The following is a 13,398-nucleotide window of genomic DNA, read 5'->3' as shown; positions in this document are numbered from 1 at the left end:
AATTTGTGTAACTTTAGAGTGGTTATTTTTTTTAAATAAATAATCAGCATGACACTTTTCTGAAATACCAGCAATGTGAGGGAAACCAAAGGAGGGAACACAACTTCTCAAAAGACACTACTCATTTGGCTGCAATGAAAACTGAGTCCAAGGACCAGATTCAAGACTTTAGGTCAAGATTGTTTTGTTAGCCTTTATGTGTTAGCATAGGCTGTACGTAGTTTGGTTTTAGTGGTTTGCATTATTTTTATTTTTTTAATACTGTGCTGATGCATTCGGTACTTGGTAGTCTGAGAAAACCTGAAAAAACTGTTCTCCAAGATGGGTGACAAGGACCTTTACCTTAAAATGTATGTACAAATTTAATTTGCTTTCACTAAGACGATTTACTCGCATACATACTGTTAAGAATTAAAAAGATGAAGTACTTGATTTAGCTCTTTAATTAATTCTTTGTCCCGAATTCCTGTGTCTGTGTAAGTGTGCAGAGAGAAAAGAGCAATCATACGACGTCAGACTTCAGATATTCAGAGTTTTATCCAGAGAAATTCAATCCAAGAAGAACTTTACAATAAGCATCTCACCTAGAGCAAAAGTCCAAGACATTACAAAACAGAGACAAAGAACTGAGTAAAAAAGACAAAAGAATAACAGAAGATGCATCCTCCGGGAAACTCTCACTCAGCACAAAGAGATTCCAACTTCTGCTGTGAAACAAACCATTTTTATAGACTGCATATTCTCCTCATTTAAATGTATGTATTAGGAGGTGTGTTCTTTTCCTTTGTGTGGGCTGTCTCAATGTTAATTTTATTACCTCCTGCTAAAGAGCCCCAAAAGCAGATATACGGCAAACCCTTCTCGTATCAGCCGCTGTCCAGTTTGATATATGAGTGCAGCTGCAGCGCTATCTGTGCCTCAAAATGTTTCCACAAGAAAGTAGTTTGTATTTTTAACCAAGCTTGCACACAATGTAATGCTAAATAATGACTATAAGTTTGGATCTAATAAGTAACTAATTAAAAACATGCTTAAAGAAATATAGTTAATTCTAATATAGATAAAATTATTTATAAAAAGTTTTAAGATCCTAGTGAACTTTTGAACCATGCTAAGGAATTTGTTAATTGCCTGGCAGACAGACTCTCTCTCTAAAGAGATTCTAGGCCTGTCTTTTCTGTAGAATCCTCCCTAAGAATTTATATAAGTTCAGAGATTCAGCAGTTGTTTTAGTTTGGATCTTTATCTAAATTTATGTGAATGTAGAGTGTACTTTAACTTTCTATGGTATATTTCATATGTATCAAAACTATCCTGTGCAGTATTGTGCTAATTTAAAATATTATTTCAACAATACCCAAGTTGTTTACCATTTTCTCAAATGGTACATCAGAGAGCTGACTATGACATCACTGACTTTTGAGCAATCTCCTCTCCTAGAAGGGCATGTTGAAGCATTCGAAAGTAAGAATCATTTTAAGTTGGCCACTCTGCCAGAACCTGGCCCAGTGTGAACAGTCATCTGATGTGACTGAGAGAAGAGTGCCTGCCGATTGGCTACCCTGGACAATTGGCACTAACCCTAACCCGACGGTCTTCCCCTCGATTTGCAACTCAGTCTGAGCTTTCTCCTGACATGGATTCTGGTAGAGCTTCAACCTGGCCTAAATGTTTCTGTAAACCAGTGCTTCTCAATTATTTTCCGTTACGCCCCCCCTAGCAAGAAGAAAACTATTCGCGCCCCCCACTCCCCACCGTGACTATCCATCTCTGCATAACATTTTTTCCTTATTAACATTAAAGAAAAAAAGAAAGACATATGGTCAAACTTACAAAGAATAGCTTTATTAAATTGTGTTTTAAGTCTGCAACAGAAAAGATTTTAAGTGCATCAATGCCCGAAATTAAAAATAAATCCATGTCTACTGCTGCAGGCAGTATCAGCTCCTCTGCTATGGTGTGGGGCTTTTTGCACTGCGCAATTTGGTACGCCACCTTATATGATGCTAGCAGCGCTCGATGGTTTACTGAAGTAGCCTTCACAAAGCGGGATGACTTGGCAATATTCAGCACGTTTTCGCTGAAAAAACTCTAACGGCTTATCGGCGTGATTGAGATGTAACATATTTAAGTGACGCGCTAATTTATTTGGCTTCATGCTGTCCGCTGCGAGCATTTTTAGACACAGCAAACACAGCGGTCTTTCCTCTTCTCCAACTGTAGTCACAGTGAAGCCAAGCGCTAAATACGATTCGTCGTATTTTCTCTTCTTAGCTTTCGGTTGACTTTCTGTTGTCTCATTATCTTTGTCTCTCTTTTCTTTTCATCCCTGTGAAAAACTTTTCATGTTGGGGGTTGTTGAATAACGGAGGCCATAGACAGAACGCAGTCAGAGCTTTTTGTTGACTTAACACTGGTAACCAAGGCAAACCTGTTGTCTTGTAAGTCGTAAAATGTTGCACTGTCGCAAACGTGACAGAAGTAACAATGAGAGCGCCACTGCTGCCTACTGTGCGCAATTACACTTTATACTAGTACGGCCAAAAAAAAAGCCTGTTCCCCAGGATCACACGCGCCCCCCCAAGTATCGCACCGCGCCCCACTATTTGAGAAGCACTGCTGTAAACCAAAAATGCTTTGCAAAAAAACATTTTTGGAAATGATGCTTTGTAGCCCTAACATGAAGAGTTGAGACTTGAAAAGTCTAAACATGTTCGAGTCAAGCATGTGTTGCATCTGCAGATATGTTGCCTGTCCTTGACCCCTATTAATTCTGGATGGAGGGATGACGGTACTGATTGTCTCTGCAGATCTGACTCTTCATTATACTTCATTGTAGACTATGATGTATAATCCTTATCCATTGTAGACACTACAATGGCTGTGCTTTGGATGGATGGAATAATGGTTATGTAGATGACAACAGGTGCCATCGCAAATTTGCCCCTTAGTTGCCACAAGAAGTACAATCTGAACCTTCCTCCGAACAATGAATAACAGCTCATGTCAAGTGAAAAGGATATTTCCTAAGAACCATAAGTTCATGGTGGACAAAAGAAAAGTGTTCTCTGGAATTCCACAGTCATTACTATACTTGAGCAAGTCAATGTCCAGGTGCTTCTGAGTGGAACAGTGGACCTGTCAATCCACAGAAGGTGGATTGACCTGTCTACATTCAGGTTGTTCTTGATCAGAGAAGTGACAGTGGTGAAACTCAGGAGTTTGCTGAGTGTAGGTTTCTCCAGTAGCAAACAAGAAGCTACAAGCCGTCTGTTGGTGGCCAGTTAGGAAGCTTGTGACCCAGTGATGGTAAGAAGCTGCTACTATGAGATGGTTCAGCTTCTGGTGGAGGATACCTGGGTTGGAGGTATTCAATTTAAGACCAAGCTGAAATTGATTTGGTTAGATTCTGGTATATCCTGGGTTGATCAAGGTGAAGCAGAATGAAGTGTGGTTCCGAGTTGGGAGCACCATCATCAGCTCCTGTAGCTTTTCTGGACTTTTGATGCAGAGAGTTTATTTACATTTTCTTCTGAGATCTTGGATGCAAGTAGAGGACCTGAGGGAGAATAATTGGTAGAGTTGTTGGTGGCCGAATGGGTTGGAGGTGTCTGGTTTTCAAACATGCACAAGAATCTGTCAAGGTTGTCAGCCAGTTGGATATTGGGGGTCATTACAGTGTGAGGAGATGGGCTCCATATGTAGGCCAAGAACTAGTCAGATTTCCTGGCCTCTCCCGACAGCAGTCGCAGCAGACTGATGAGTGGACTAATGCTTCACCACAAATACCAAAGCAAGATGCCAGTGTTTAACAGATAAGAATAGGTAGTTTAGATAATAGTGAGATGAACTAAACCCTAAGGTTTAACAAATTCCTCTATTAATTGTTGCAACCTCAGAGTATGTGCTGAGTGCAAGTATAAGGTCTGACAATGTTCTTGTTATGCAAAATTGTTCCATTAGCAAACCTGATTTTTGGAAACTCACTTACTTTGAGCAAGAAGATGTTTATCATCTAAACAATTAATTGACCTTTCAGTGAGGATGATGTTGCACTCTCCCTACCCTGTTAAGAGTGACCGTGCATTAAACCTCTTCAACTGGACCTGGCTCTGAGCCAGGGAGTGACCACATTGTGTGAAGAGTTTTATATATTGTGAGGGCTTGCAGCTCCAAGTCGGAACTCATTGCAAGTACAGCTGCTGTGGTTGCTGTGTGTTCGCCGTTTGCAAACGATGAAATGAAAGATTTTGCCATTTGCCAGAGTTTCATTCTGATCTGTTCCACATGGATTTTTCTTGTCCACAATGCCTCAACCATCAACCTAGTTTATATGATGATGGTACTGGTATATAAAGAAAAAAAGATACATTAACGTATCTACCGCAAAAAGATATGTTGGATAAAGATTAAGAGTGGAGTGTGACAGAAGAATATAAGGAAGACACGGATTAAAACGTCACTGAACTCACTTAGTTTGTAGTTATAAGGGATGCGTGGTTTGAGGGTCATGATAGTGCAGCCGCACATGACTGGTGAGAATTGCCCTACACTTTATCTCTGGTAAGACAAAAAAAAAAAGATTATACCACAGGAACTCTACATTTTAGTGATTTTGAAATGGACTTTTTTATGTCTCAGTATGCATTGAAACGGGTAACCAGGCCATACCTAGATCAAACAAGGACAAAAAGGGGCTTGGAAGCTTGGATAGTGTCCTTGCATTTTACCAGCACTCTGCATCCTTCCTTTTGTCCTTTTGCCATGCTTTGAGCTGATTATGTGTCCACTGATACTTGTTTTGTTTATTTTTTTATTGCTAGATTGAGCCAGCCATGTATGGCCTTATGCCATTTGGCAAGACACCTCGCCTACCATGCCTGCTGGTGATGGGCAGAAGAGCTGATGGCATGATATAGTAGGCTTCCCCACGTCAGCTGTGGCTACAATCCATAGCCTGCTATCATCAGTGTGTGAATACTGCATGAATGGGATTAACCGATTTTAGTGTGAACCACAAGTCTGATGTCATAAAGTGGACAAGTATTTGTTTAAAGGAATTTTGCCAGAATTTTCATTGAGCAAGCAAGTGTGAGGTATAAAGGGGCAGTATTAGTTAGGTAAAATCAACTTTTTTGAGCTTTATATCAGGTTGTTCTCTCATCGAACACATACCTGGCGTTTTGCTTTGATTTTTTTTTTTATGCATTTTTGAGAAATCTTTGAATTTTCCTCGGCAACCATACACCTGTGCAACATGCTTGGGAGGAAGCTGCAGATTCCAAACTTCAGTGTTACAGAACACTACCCCACTCAGCTCCTCCAGACTAGTCAGGAGAAATTAGCAAACACCTGGTGGAACTGTGCATCTACTGAGCTCATAAGAACTACTTCTAAGTGAAATACTAACCCTTAAAATGCACACACCACACATTGTTGTCAACGATATGCGCTCACATTCTCACTGCATGCGCCACCCAAACCTGTGAAAATGTGTCGACATATCAAATTATATTTAAGATGTGCAGTGAACTTGCGAAAGCCGAGCAATTTTATTTGATATTTTTAGCTGTCATACTTGACACCTACTTAAGTGGTCACACTGAGGGCAAGAGGCGGCCAGAGTGCAGAGGCACGGACAGTGTGATTAGTGCGCATTCCCGACCTCTCGCCTAGTTCAATGCATCAACAATAGACTCTCTTTGTTATCACTATTACTGGTGTACAGGACACAAGTCTAAATTAAAGAACTGACACTTAACTTGGCGAGTGGATAAGTAAAGCCAGGCGGCCTATCATTCCTCGCGCGTTTAAACCAGCTGATGTTAACAAATCGGCTTCAGTCCAGAGTTTGAAAGAAACACCAAAAAATCCCACATCATGACTCCTACACCGCGGGGTTTCGGTCGCACGGGCATGGCATAGCTCATGTATGTGTCGCAGCAAGAAGGGAGAAGGAGAAAGAACACTGACCATTGTACGATATGGTCATTGTTTTATGTAAAGTTAGATGCTGTGTGCATAGTTATTGATAGTTTTCATGTGCATACATCATTGTTCATCGAAACTAAAGGAGATCAGACATGGGTTTTTATAGGAAAGGAGTCCTATGCCGACTGTAAGTGGCTTGATCAAAAACGTTGACATGCTAATTTAAATAATTTCCCTCTTGTTTCCCCAATTCAAAGAGATTGTAAATACAAATTAGCTTATGCTACAATCTATTAGAGTGCATCCAATGGTTAGTTATGTTTGATCTGTACATGGTCCCTTTCTAAATAGTTTTTTACTATTAAAGCTTATTATAAACGCATCCTTAATAGTTTTCCTGCAGAATCTCAGCAAGGCCACATAACTGTTTGGAAACAATGTTTCAGTAAAACTTATTTCCAAGTTCATGTTTTTCCGAGCAGTTGCTCGCTGTTCTGTACAAACCTAATCATTACTCTACTGCAGGGGTGCTCAAGTCCAGTCCTCGAGAGCTACCATCCTGTAACTATCAGATGCATCCCTGCTCCAACACAGCTGAATCAGATGAATGACTTGTTACCAGGCCTGTTCATAGCTGAGCCTGGTCTACTGGAGTAAGGCTGCAACTAAAAGTTGCAGGACGGTAGCTCTCGAGGACTGGACTTGAGCACCCCTGCTCTACTGTAAAGAAAGAAGGCACTTTTTTCCAAATTGTAATGTTCACAACTTGTTTACGCTTTCCTCTTCATTGACCCTGATTGTTATATAATTTGTTCTTGTTTAGTTTTTATTTGCGTTTTTATGTACCACTTTTGTATAACTGCATGACTAATCTAATTTTTCATCATCTGCTCCTATTTTATTTATTTTTTTAGATCTGTTGCAACAGATTTGAAGAGGTGCTTCATTTTAAAAAACATATGACTTCACACAAACATAAACAGGTGAGAGTTGCAGTTAATCTTTCTCTAAGTATTTCGTTTTGGTGTGTGTTTAAAAGAAAAGACTGTTGATGCAGTAATTTGTTGGAAAAGGACCATAAACAAAGTATTGAGAGCATAGTAATTGGCATACCTTTCTTAATCCTTATATTTTTGCTTAAAGTCATTTTTAAATTAATCGTATAAGAATGAAATGTAATTGCAATGTAGGTTTGAATACTTTGCAACCTTAGTTCTGTGCTGTGAGGATGTCAAAGGTACAAGTCAGTTAGGGTCAGAAAGAAAGAAGAGTGCAAAACAACAAAGAGGAACTTGAAAATTGAGCAAGAGTGAATTTGGGAGTAATTCCAGATGGCGACTGAAAAGGAGAAATGAGTCACAGAGGGAGTTAAACAGCGCAGTTGAGAAGTTGTGTAGCATCTAATCCCCACAATCATGGGCTGAGAAAGTCTAAAATATTCTGGAGAGGAAGAAAGTGCCAATTCCCAACTGCAGAAGCCGTAGGTCAAAAGGGCAGCGCCCCAAAACTAAGGAGAGGGCAAAACTTTGCACTGCAGAAAGGGGGAGAAGCTAACTGCCCTCACCCATGGTTCCAGATTAGACAGCCATCCTTGACTCCCCTGTAGAGAGCTCAATTTGTTGCATATTAAACAGAAATGAAGAAAAATGTCTAGTTTACTGAGATTTGAAAGTGCCAGAAAAAGACAAGCTGTCGAGAATGGTCTTTTATTTAAATTGATCTTTTCTGTTTTCCAGATGCTTAAAGATGTTTTCCAAAAAGGTAACAGTCACTCTGTTTAGTCCTTTTCACAATGTCGCTTGTGTATGTTTTGTGAATACTTTGTGTATTAAAATGACTTTTGTTTTTTTTATAAAATGTTCCTCCTGTCTTAGAACGCATAAACTGCTCTTGTAAGTACTTTTTTTTTATGCGTTTCATAGTTTTGACCACATCTATTTTTTTAATTTATTTTTTCAAATTTGCTCTTTAATTAAAAAATAAAAATTTTTCTAAAAATCAAGAGTATATTAAAACATTCTTACTGTTAATTTTAAAATGAAATTTTATGTTTAGTCCATAGAAGTTAATCTGTAATGTTTCTTTTTAAGACCGGATACCCTACGTTGTATTTATGGGTCCAAAGCGCAAAAAATTTGACTTTCAGGGATCGGCTGTTGGTGAGTATGCTGCAGTTTCTCCATTTTCTGCAGGACATATTTACATATTTTTGCTGCTACAAAGTTTAATAGCTATAAGAATGCTATCTATATTATATTTTGACGAGTCAGCTATGATAACTGAATCTTACTAAATAAACATTGAACTGTAACAATGGTGTGATGGAAAATACTGAAGCAGTATTGAACTAGTGTAGCACAGTACAGTTTGCTCTGGATGTCCTGATACTCTAAAACTTTACACCCCCAATAATAATGGATTATTTGTCACCTTTGGTGGGAAATTGAAGAAATTACATGGTTATTCATGGTAATTCATGGGGTGATAGAATACTTTTCTCATAGGACCAATTTTTTGTTTTTTTTCTCCCCCTTAAAAATATTAAAAAACATAATCCGAAAACTACGTATTGTATTTACTCCGGATTTTTGTCTCATCTGAAAAGGAGTTGATCTAAAGTGCTTAGGTCTGTAATAAAAAGTGAAAACAGAATAACATGATAAGGGGGAAGAATAATTTTTTCCTAGAATTGTTTTTTGAGAGCAGCAGCTGCTCCTGTTGTGAATTTTTATTCTTTCTCTTCTTGTTTGTCATGAAATTCCTAGTGAGTGTTTATTGTTGCAGAGTAAAGCAGAGTTTCTTTGAGCAAAGCATTGACAATATTTTGTTGTGCATAGGTCATGACCTCCTGACTTCACAGCTATTACTTTGAAACACTAAATGAGCCCAAGTTTTATTTCTCTGTTTACATCCTGTCAGGTTGCAGATTGCACACTGTTTTGTGTATTTGTGGTTTGAGTTAATTGTTGTATTTCTATTTTCTTTCAGGCCTGTCTCTGATCACTCTGTGTTTCAGTCAAATTCCTGATTTAAGTTTTTACCTCTGCCATGTTTGTAAGGATAAATACTCCATGGACACAATTTTAACCCACACATTTTCACAAAGCCACTGCTTTCACTACTTTGTAAGGATGAAACATATTTAAATGACTATTTAAATGAAAATCTAGAGTGAGCTGTTAACCATATATATACATGTCTGCATTCATATACATGTATATATTTCAAGGTATATACCAACCCAGATTATTTGAGTTTCTCCTGGAAACCCGACATGGACATGGCGACCTTTCTGGGGTGGAAGCTCAAAAGGGAAAGCAGAAAATCTGAGCTTCAAACTTTGCGGGTTGGTATTCTGACGCTGTAAATTGTCGAAATGAGAAATGGTACTGTCAAATAACGCAATTAAACTTACTGTTTTTCATCAACATTAAATCCACGGTGCAGGTGAAGTTGGTGACAATCTTTAAAGAAATGCATCTCTTTCTACGTTGGCGGTTAATCCCATGTTACTTTTCTGTAGCACTGTTTGTCATTTGAAGTATTTTTAAGGGATTCCTTTTTGTCCATTTCTTGAGGATGGTCAAAAAAGCAATAGAAACTAATCAAATGATTTAGAATATAGTTATACCATGGACACAGTAACTCGTACAGAACTGGAACGGTTGGTGTGACAAGCTGTGATCAACGACATGGAGACAAAAAGAAAGGGGGAGCAGGAAATGACAGCAGCAAAGCTAAACATATTTTCAAATAAAAATAAAAAAATACACAATTAACTACAGGTGGTTCTTAATAAATGGCAGCAATATTGAAAAGTTAATCTATTTCAGTAACTCAGTTCACAAAGTGAAGATAACTGTATAAACTAATTACTGATGGATGGTTTCAAATATTTATTGCTGTTAATTTTATTTTCTTCCCCTGTTTCTCAAAGCTTCTAAGATTAAGCTTGGTCATATTTAAAGGTTATTTTGTTACTTTTGACCAAGTGAGTCCGTAACAGATATTTGTTTGCCATTTGTAGGCTGCTTTCAGCATCAATAATCTTGTAATTTTTTTGTATCTGCTTCTATAGTTATTGCATTTACCCCCAGTGCTCATTAAGAAGCTCATGTCATCAACCTTCTCAGAAGGTATTATTTTATGATTTGTTCATTTATTTATTTATTTATTTTATATGGAATAATGACTATAATCTTGTGATTATTCCCAGTGATGCAAACCTTATGTGAAAATGACAAACTTCTCAAGAGGTTTGAAGGTGAGTATCCAGTTTTCTAAATGATAATTCAAAGCTTTTTAAACTAAGACTGCACCACATTTAACAGCTGGAGCCTTTTCTGAAATGTGTACCAGATTTCAAAAATATTGGATATGATGGTGTGCTTTGTGCTGCTTTTGTGGCTTAACAAGCTTTAAACAATAATCTGAAAAAATAAATATTGTTAAGTTAAAGAAAACACGGGTACAGAGTCTTGCAGAATGCAAATCTGCACCAACTTACTTGAGTTCAGACTCTTACTCTATCGGATACAACATAGGTTGGCTGATAATCACCAGATGTCATCATTGGTGTCATGGAATGACACGAACACCTGCATATTGCACGTTAAATAAAAGTTTGCCCTTTTCCACTACAAAGCAATAAGGCAGAAAAATACTGTGCTCATTTCCTCCTATGTAAAATTTTTTCTGCCCACGTTGGAGAGTTTTCAAGCATGAACAGCCTATTTAAGGTCGTGAAACATCTCTCAGATTTAAGTCTGGACTTTGTTTACCACTTCAGAATCTCCATTTTGAATTTTTTAACCATTTAGACTTGAATCGCTCAAGTCTAAAATGTAATGAATCAATTACATTAGTAATCATCCCTTAAGTTAGTAAGGGGAGATTACTTTTTCACACAGGACCAGGCTGGTTCCTTAGGAAATTCTCTTTTGAAAACGGCTTTGTATTTACCCATCTTTACCTGACAACTTTGTTTGACACTAGAAATTATTTCTATTCAACACAAATCATGAGCCTGGGAATTGACGTCCAGTATATAATCTACCGTACAACCATGTTGGGAGACTCATGTTTTTTTATTTAAAACAAAAACAAAAAAAACTTGTTTGGCATCTCGGCATGAAGAAAACATATCAGCTAACCGGCTAGCTCAGTCGGTAGAGCATGAGACTCTTCATCTCAGGGCTGTAGGTTCGGGTTCCACGTTGGGTGCCTTTTTTTGGGGGGGGAGTGAATTGTGGCTAATAAGAAAAACAAATCATCACACTGGACTCTGTTTATGTCTGCTTTATTTGGGCCAACGTTGGAGGGTTCTGCGCATTCCTGCATTACACAAATCACATTCTCACAGAATCTCCCAATAATCACTGAGAGCAGGGCATAGTTATACTCAGCTATGTCCGTGTGTGTGTGTGCGCAGCATTCTCAACCAGTCCAGTTCCTTCTTTGGTTGACGCAGATCTCTTGGCTCGCGCTTTGCTGAATTTCTTGGAATCGTTCAAAGCTGGAACCTTTCAACATTTGGCTGGATGAATGTTTACAATAGTTCAGTGATTGTTATTCCACAGCTCTCCAAATCTGAATTCCTTCCTGACTTCTTGGTCAGAATGACCCAGCACATTTGACTCGGTGCATTTCCTTTTGATAAAAACATACCTTCGTGCAAAACAGCCGAACAACTTAATTATCAACTTTTAGCATAATTTCATTCCTCTACAATAAAAGCTCAGCTTGTCATCAGTGCAAACATAAAATATTGTTTGACTTTCATGCATAGAATAAATTTACAGGTTTTATAACTGAAATCATTAAATTGCATCCTGCTTTTGTGCACCGCTCTCATTATCTAAGAGAGGAAATATGAACTGTTGAGACACTATTGTTGGATAAGTTTGTGTTTCTTCAATGGGTGTGGTGTTTTCCAAGATGTTAATGTTCCAGCCTTGGAGCCAAACAATTACTTTTTGTCTGCAACAACAAATCTTACTCAGCCAGTTAAATTGACATTTTTAATGTGAATCAATGACTAGTTAAATAGGAAGAGAAATGGTTCATGCAAAGAAACAAAACAACGTCGCCTTTCATCAACAGACCTTCAAAGATGTTGAGTGACTATTTAGTCATGTTTGTTCATTTTATTTTGCCGTCCTTCCAGCTATGCACCAAAACAGGGTGACTCTTCAAGATTACCACAGAAACCACAACAGACAGCATCCGCTTCTTGGTTTGTACAACAAAAAAACATGTCTAAACATGCCATTTTAAATGTTAAGTTATGGGTTGACAGTTGCATCTTCTTTTAAAATAAGTCATATTGAAAATAAATGTTTCATAGTTTTCAAGCTGGTTTTAAAATTGAAACCTTTAGTGGAGCTGCAATTTTTTTTTTCTTTTTCTTGTGCAGGACTGCAGCACATTGTTGAATGTGTTTCGTTTGAGCCAGAGCAGAAGTCCTACCTCTGCACACTGTGCCAGCTTGTGATTGCCAGCCACACAATCATCGGACATTTACTGAGCTTTGACCACGTAGATTTGTATTTCGTAAGTCGAGGTTTCTTTTGCTTGTGTTTTGTGACACTTAAATGTTTCAAGAAAAGAATAGAAATATAACCAAGAAATAATCTGAGTAAATGCAAAATATTTCCAAGTTTCCAAATAGATTAATTTCTTTAGGAAAGTAAAACCATTTAAACCAACTTTGGAAAAGTGGGTGGAACGATTTCTACACTGATTTTCAACTTTGGAATAAAATCACAGAAAAGCAAAAGGCGTTCTAAACATTTATGCTACAAAGTAAATAAACATATACTGCTTTTGTCCTGCTCTAACTCAGACTATGTACTCAAGTTAACATATTACGTTACAAGGCCTAATATTTGGTTTGGAGCACATTTCTAAACAAATTATGAAAGTACACTGAAAAAAAAAAAGGTGCTTGAGTTGTGTGGAAGAATCACATGATTGTCTTTGGGAAGGGGTGGGATCACGCCAACTGATTACATAATTGTATAGAAATGACAACATACCAAAATCAGTTTATAAGGGGAACTACTCACTAATCTGTTTGTCCTGCACAGAAAGCATGGCATCCCTCAACGGTGACCTCAAACGAGTCGGACAGCAATAGTTTCCTGCTTGATTGTGCAAAGCAAGCTGAGAAAATTCACGCAGCTGAAAATGTTTCTGTGCAGGTAGGTGCTGTAGAAAACAAAAAAAGTATTAAAGCATGAATGCATCAAAAATGGTGTAAAAATTTATTCTGCCCAGCAAGTGAAACTGCAGCCCGATGTCTTCAAGTCGGTGAATTTTGATTCCTATTCAGAAGGTTAGTGTTGGATTTTAAATCTGTGGTTCACCAGATTTACTTTATTCAGGGGTCAAAGCCCATTGAGGCAAAGGGATGTGGAGACTGCCATTCACATAAAACAAAAAAGGGGCCCCAATGCATTGTGTGTG

At 38.0% G+C, this 13,398-nt stretch overlaps 1 protein-coding gene across 4 annotated transcripts in view; it reads left to right on the top strand.

Annotated features, from left to right (window-relative positions):
* The window catches only part of LOC129374987 (uncharacterized), a 31,990-nt gene that overhangs the window by 5,491 nt on the left and 13,101 nt on the right, over positions 1 to 13,398 (top strand). For all 4 annotated transcript variants that reach the window (XM_055053723.1, XM_055053721.1, XM_055053720.1 and 1 more), the window contains exons 2-13: positions 6,846 to 6,914; positions 7,668 to 7,692; positions 7,806 to 7,823; positions 8,022 to 8,090; positions 8,920 to 9,056; positions 9,161 to 9,277; positions 10,010 to 10,067; positions 10,148 to 10,195; positions 12,098 to 12,166; positions 12,347 to 12,483; positions 13,020 to 13,133; positions 13,210 to 13,267. In XM_055053723.1, coding sequence (XP_054909698.1) covers positions 6,846 to 6,914; positions 7,668 to 7,692; positions 7,806 to 7,823; positions 8,022 to 8,090; positions 8,920 to 9,056; positions 9,161 to 9,277; positions 10,010 to 10,067; positions 10,148 to 10,195; positions 12,098 to 12,166; positions 12,347 to 12,483; positions 13,020 to 13,133; positions 13,210 to 13,267 — 919 coding nt within the window. The remainder of the gene's footprint in view (positions 1 to 6,845; positions 6,915 to 7,667; positions 7,693 to 7,805; positions 7,824 to 8,021; positions 8,091 to 8,919; positions 9,057 to 9,160; positions 9,278 to 10,009; positions 10,068 to 10,147; positions 10,196 to 12,097; positions 12,167 to 12,346; positions 12,484 to 13,019; positions 13,134 to 13,209; positions 13,268 to 13,398) is intronic.

Source organism: Poeciliopsis prolifica, unplaced genomic scaffold (genome assembly GCF_027474105.1).
Source record: "Poeciliopsis prolifica strain line A6 unplaced genomic scaffold, Auburn_PproV2 SCAFFOLD038, whole genome shotgun sequence".
Taxonomy (NCBI): domain Eukaryota; kingdom Metazoa; phylum Chordata; class Actinopteri; order Cyprinodontiformes; family Poeciliidae; genus Poeciliopsis; species Poeciliopsis prolifica.
The sequence above is the reverse complement of the archived record's forward strand: the minus strand, read 5'-3'. Positions and strand labels throughout refer to the sequence as shown.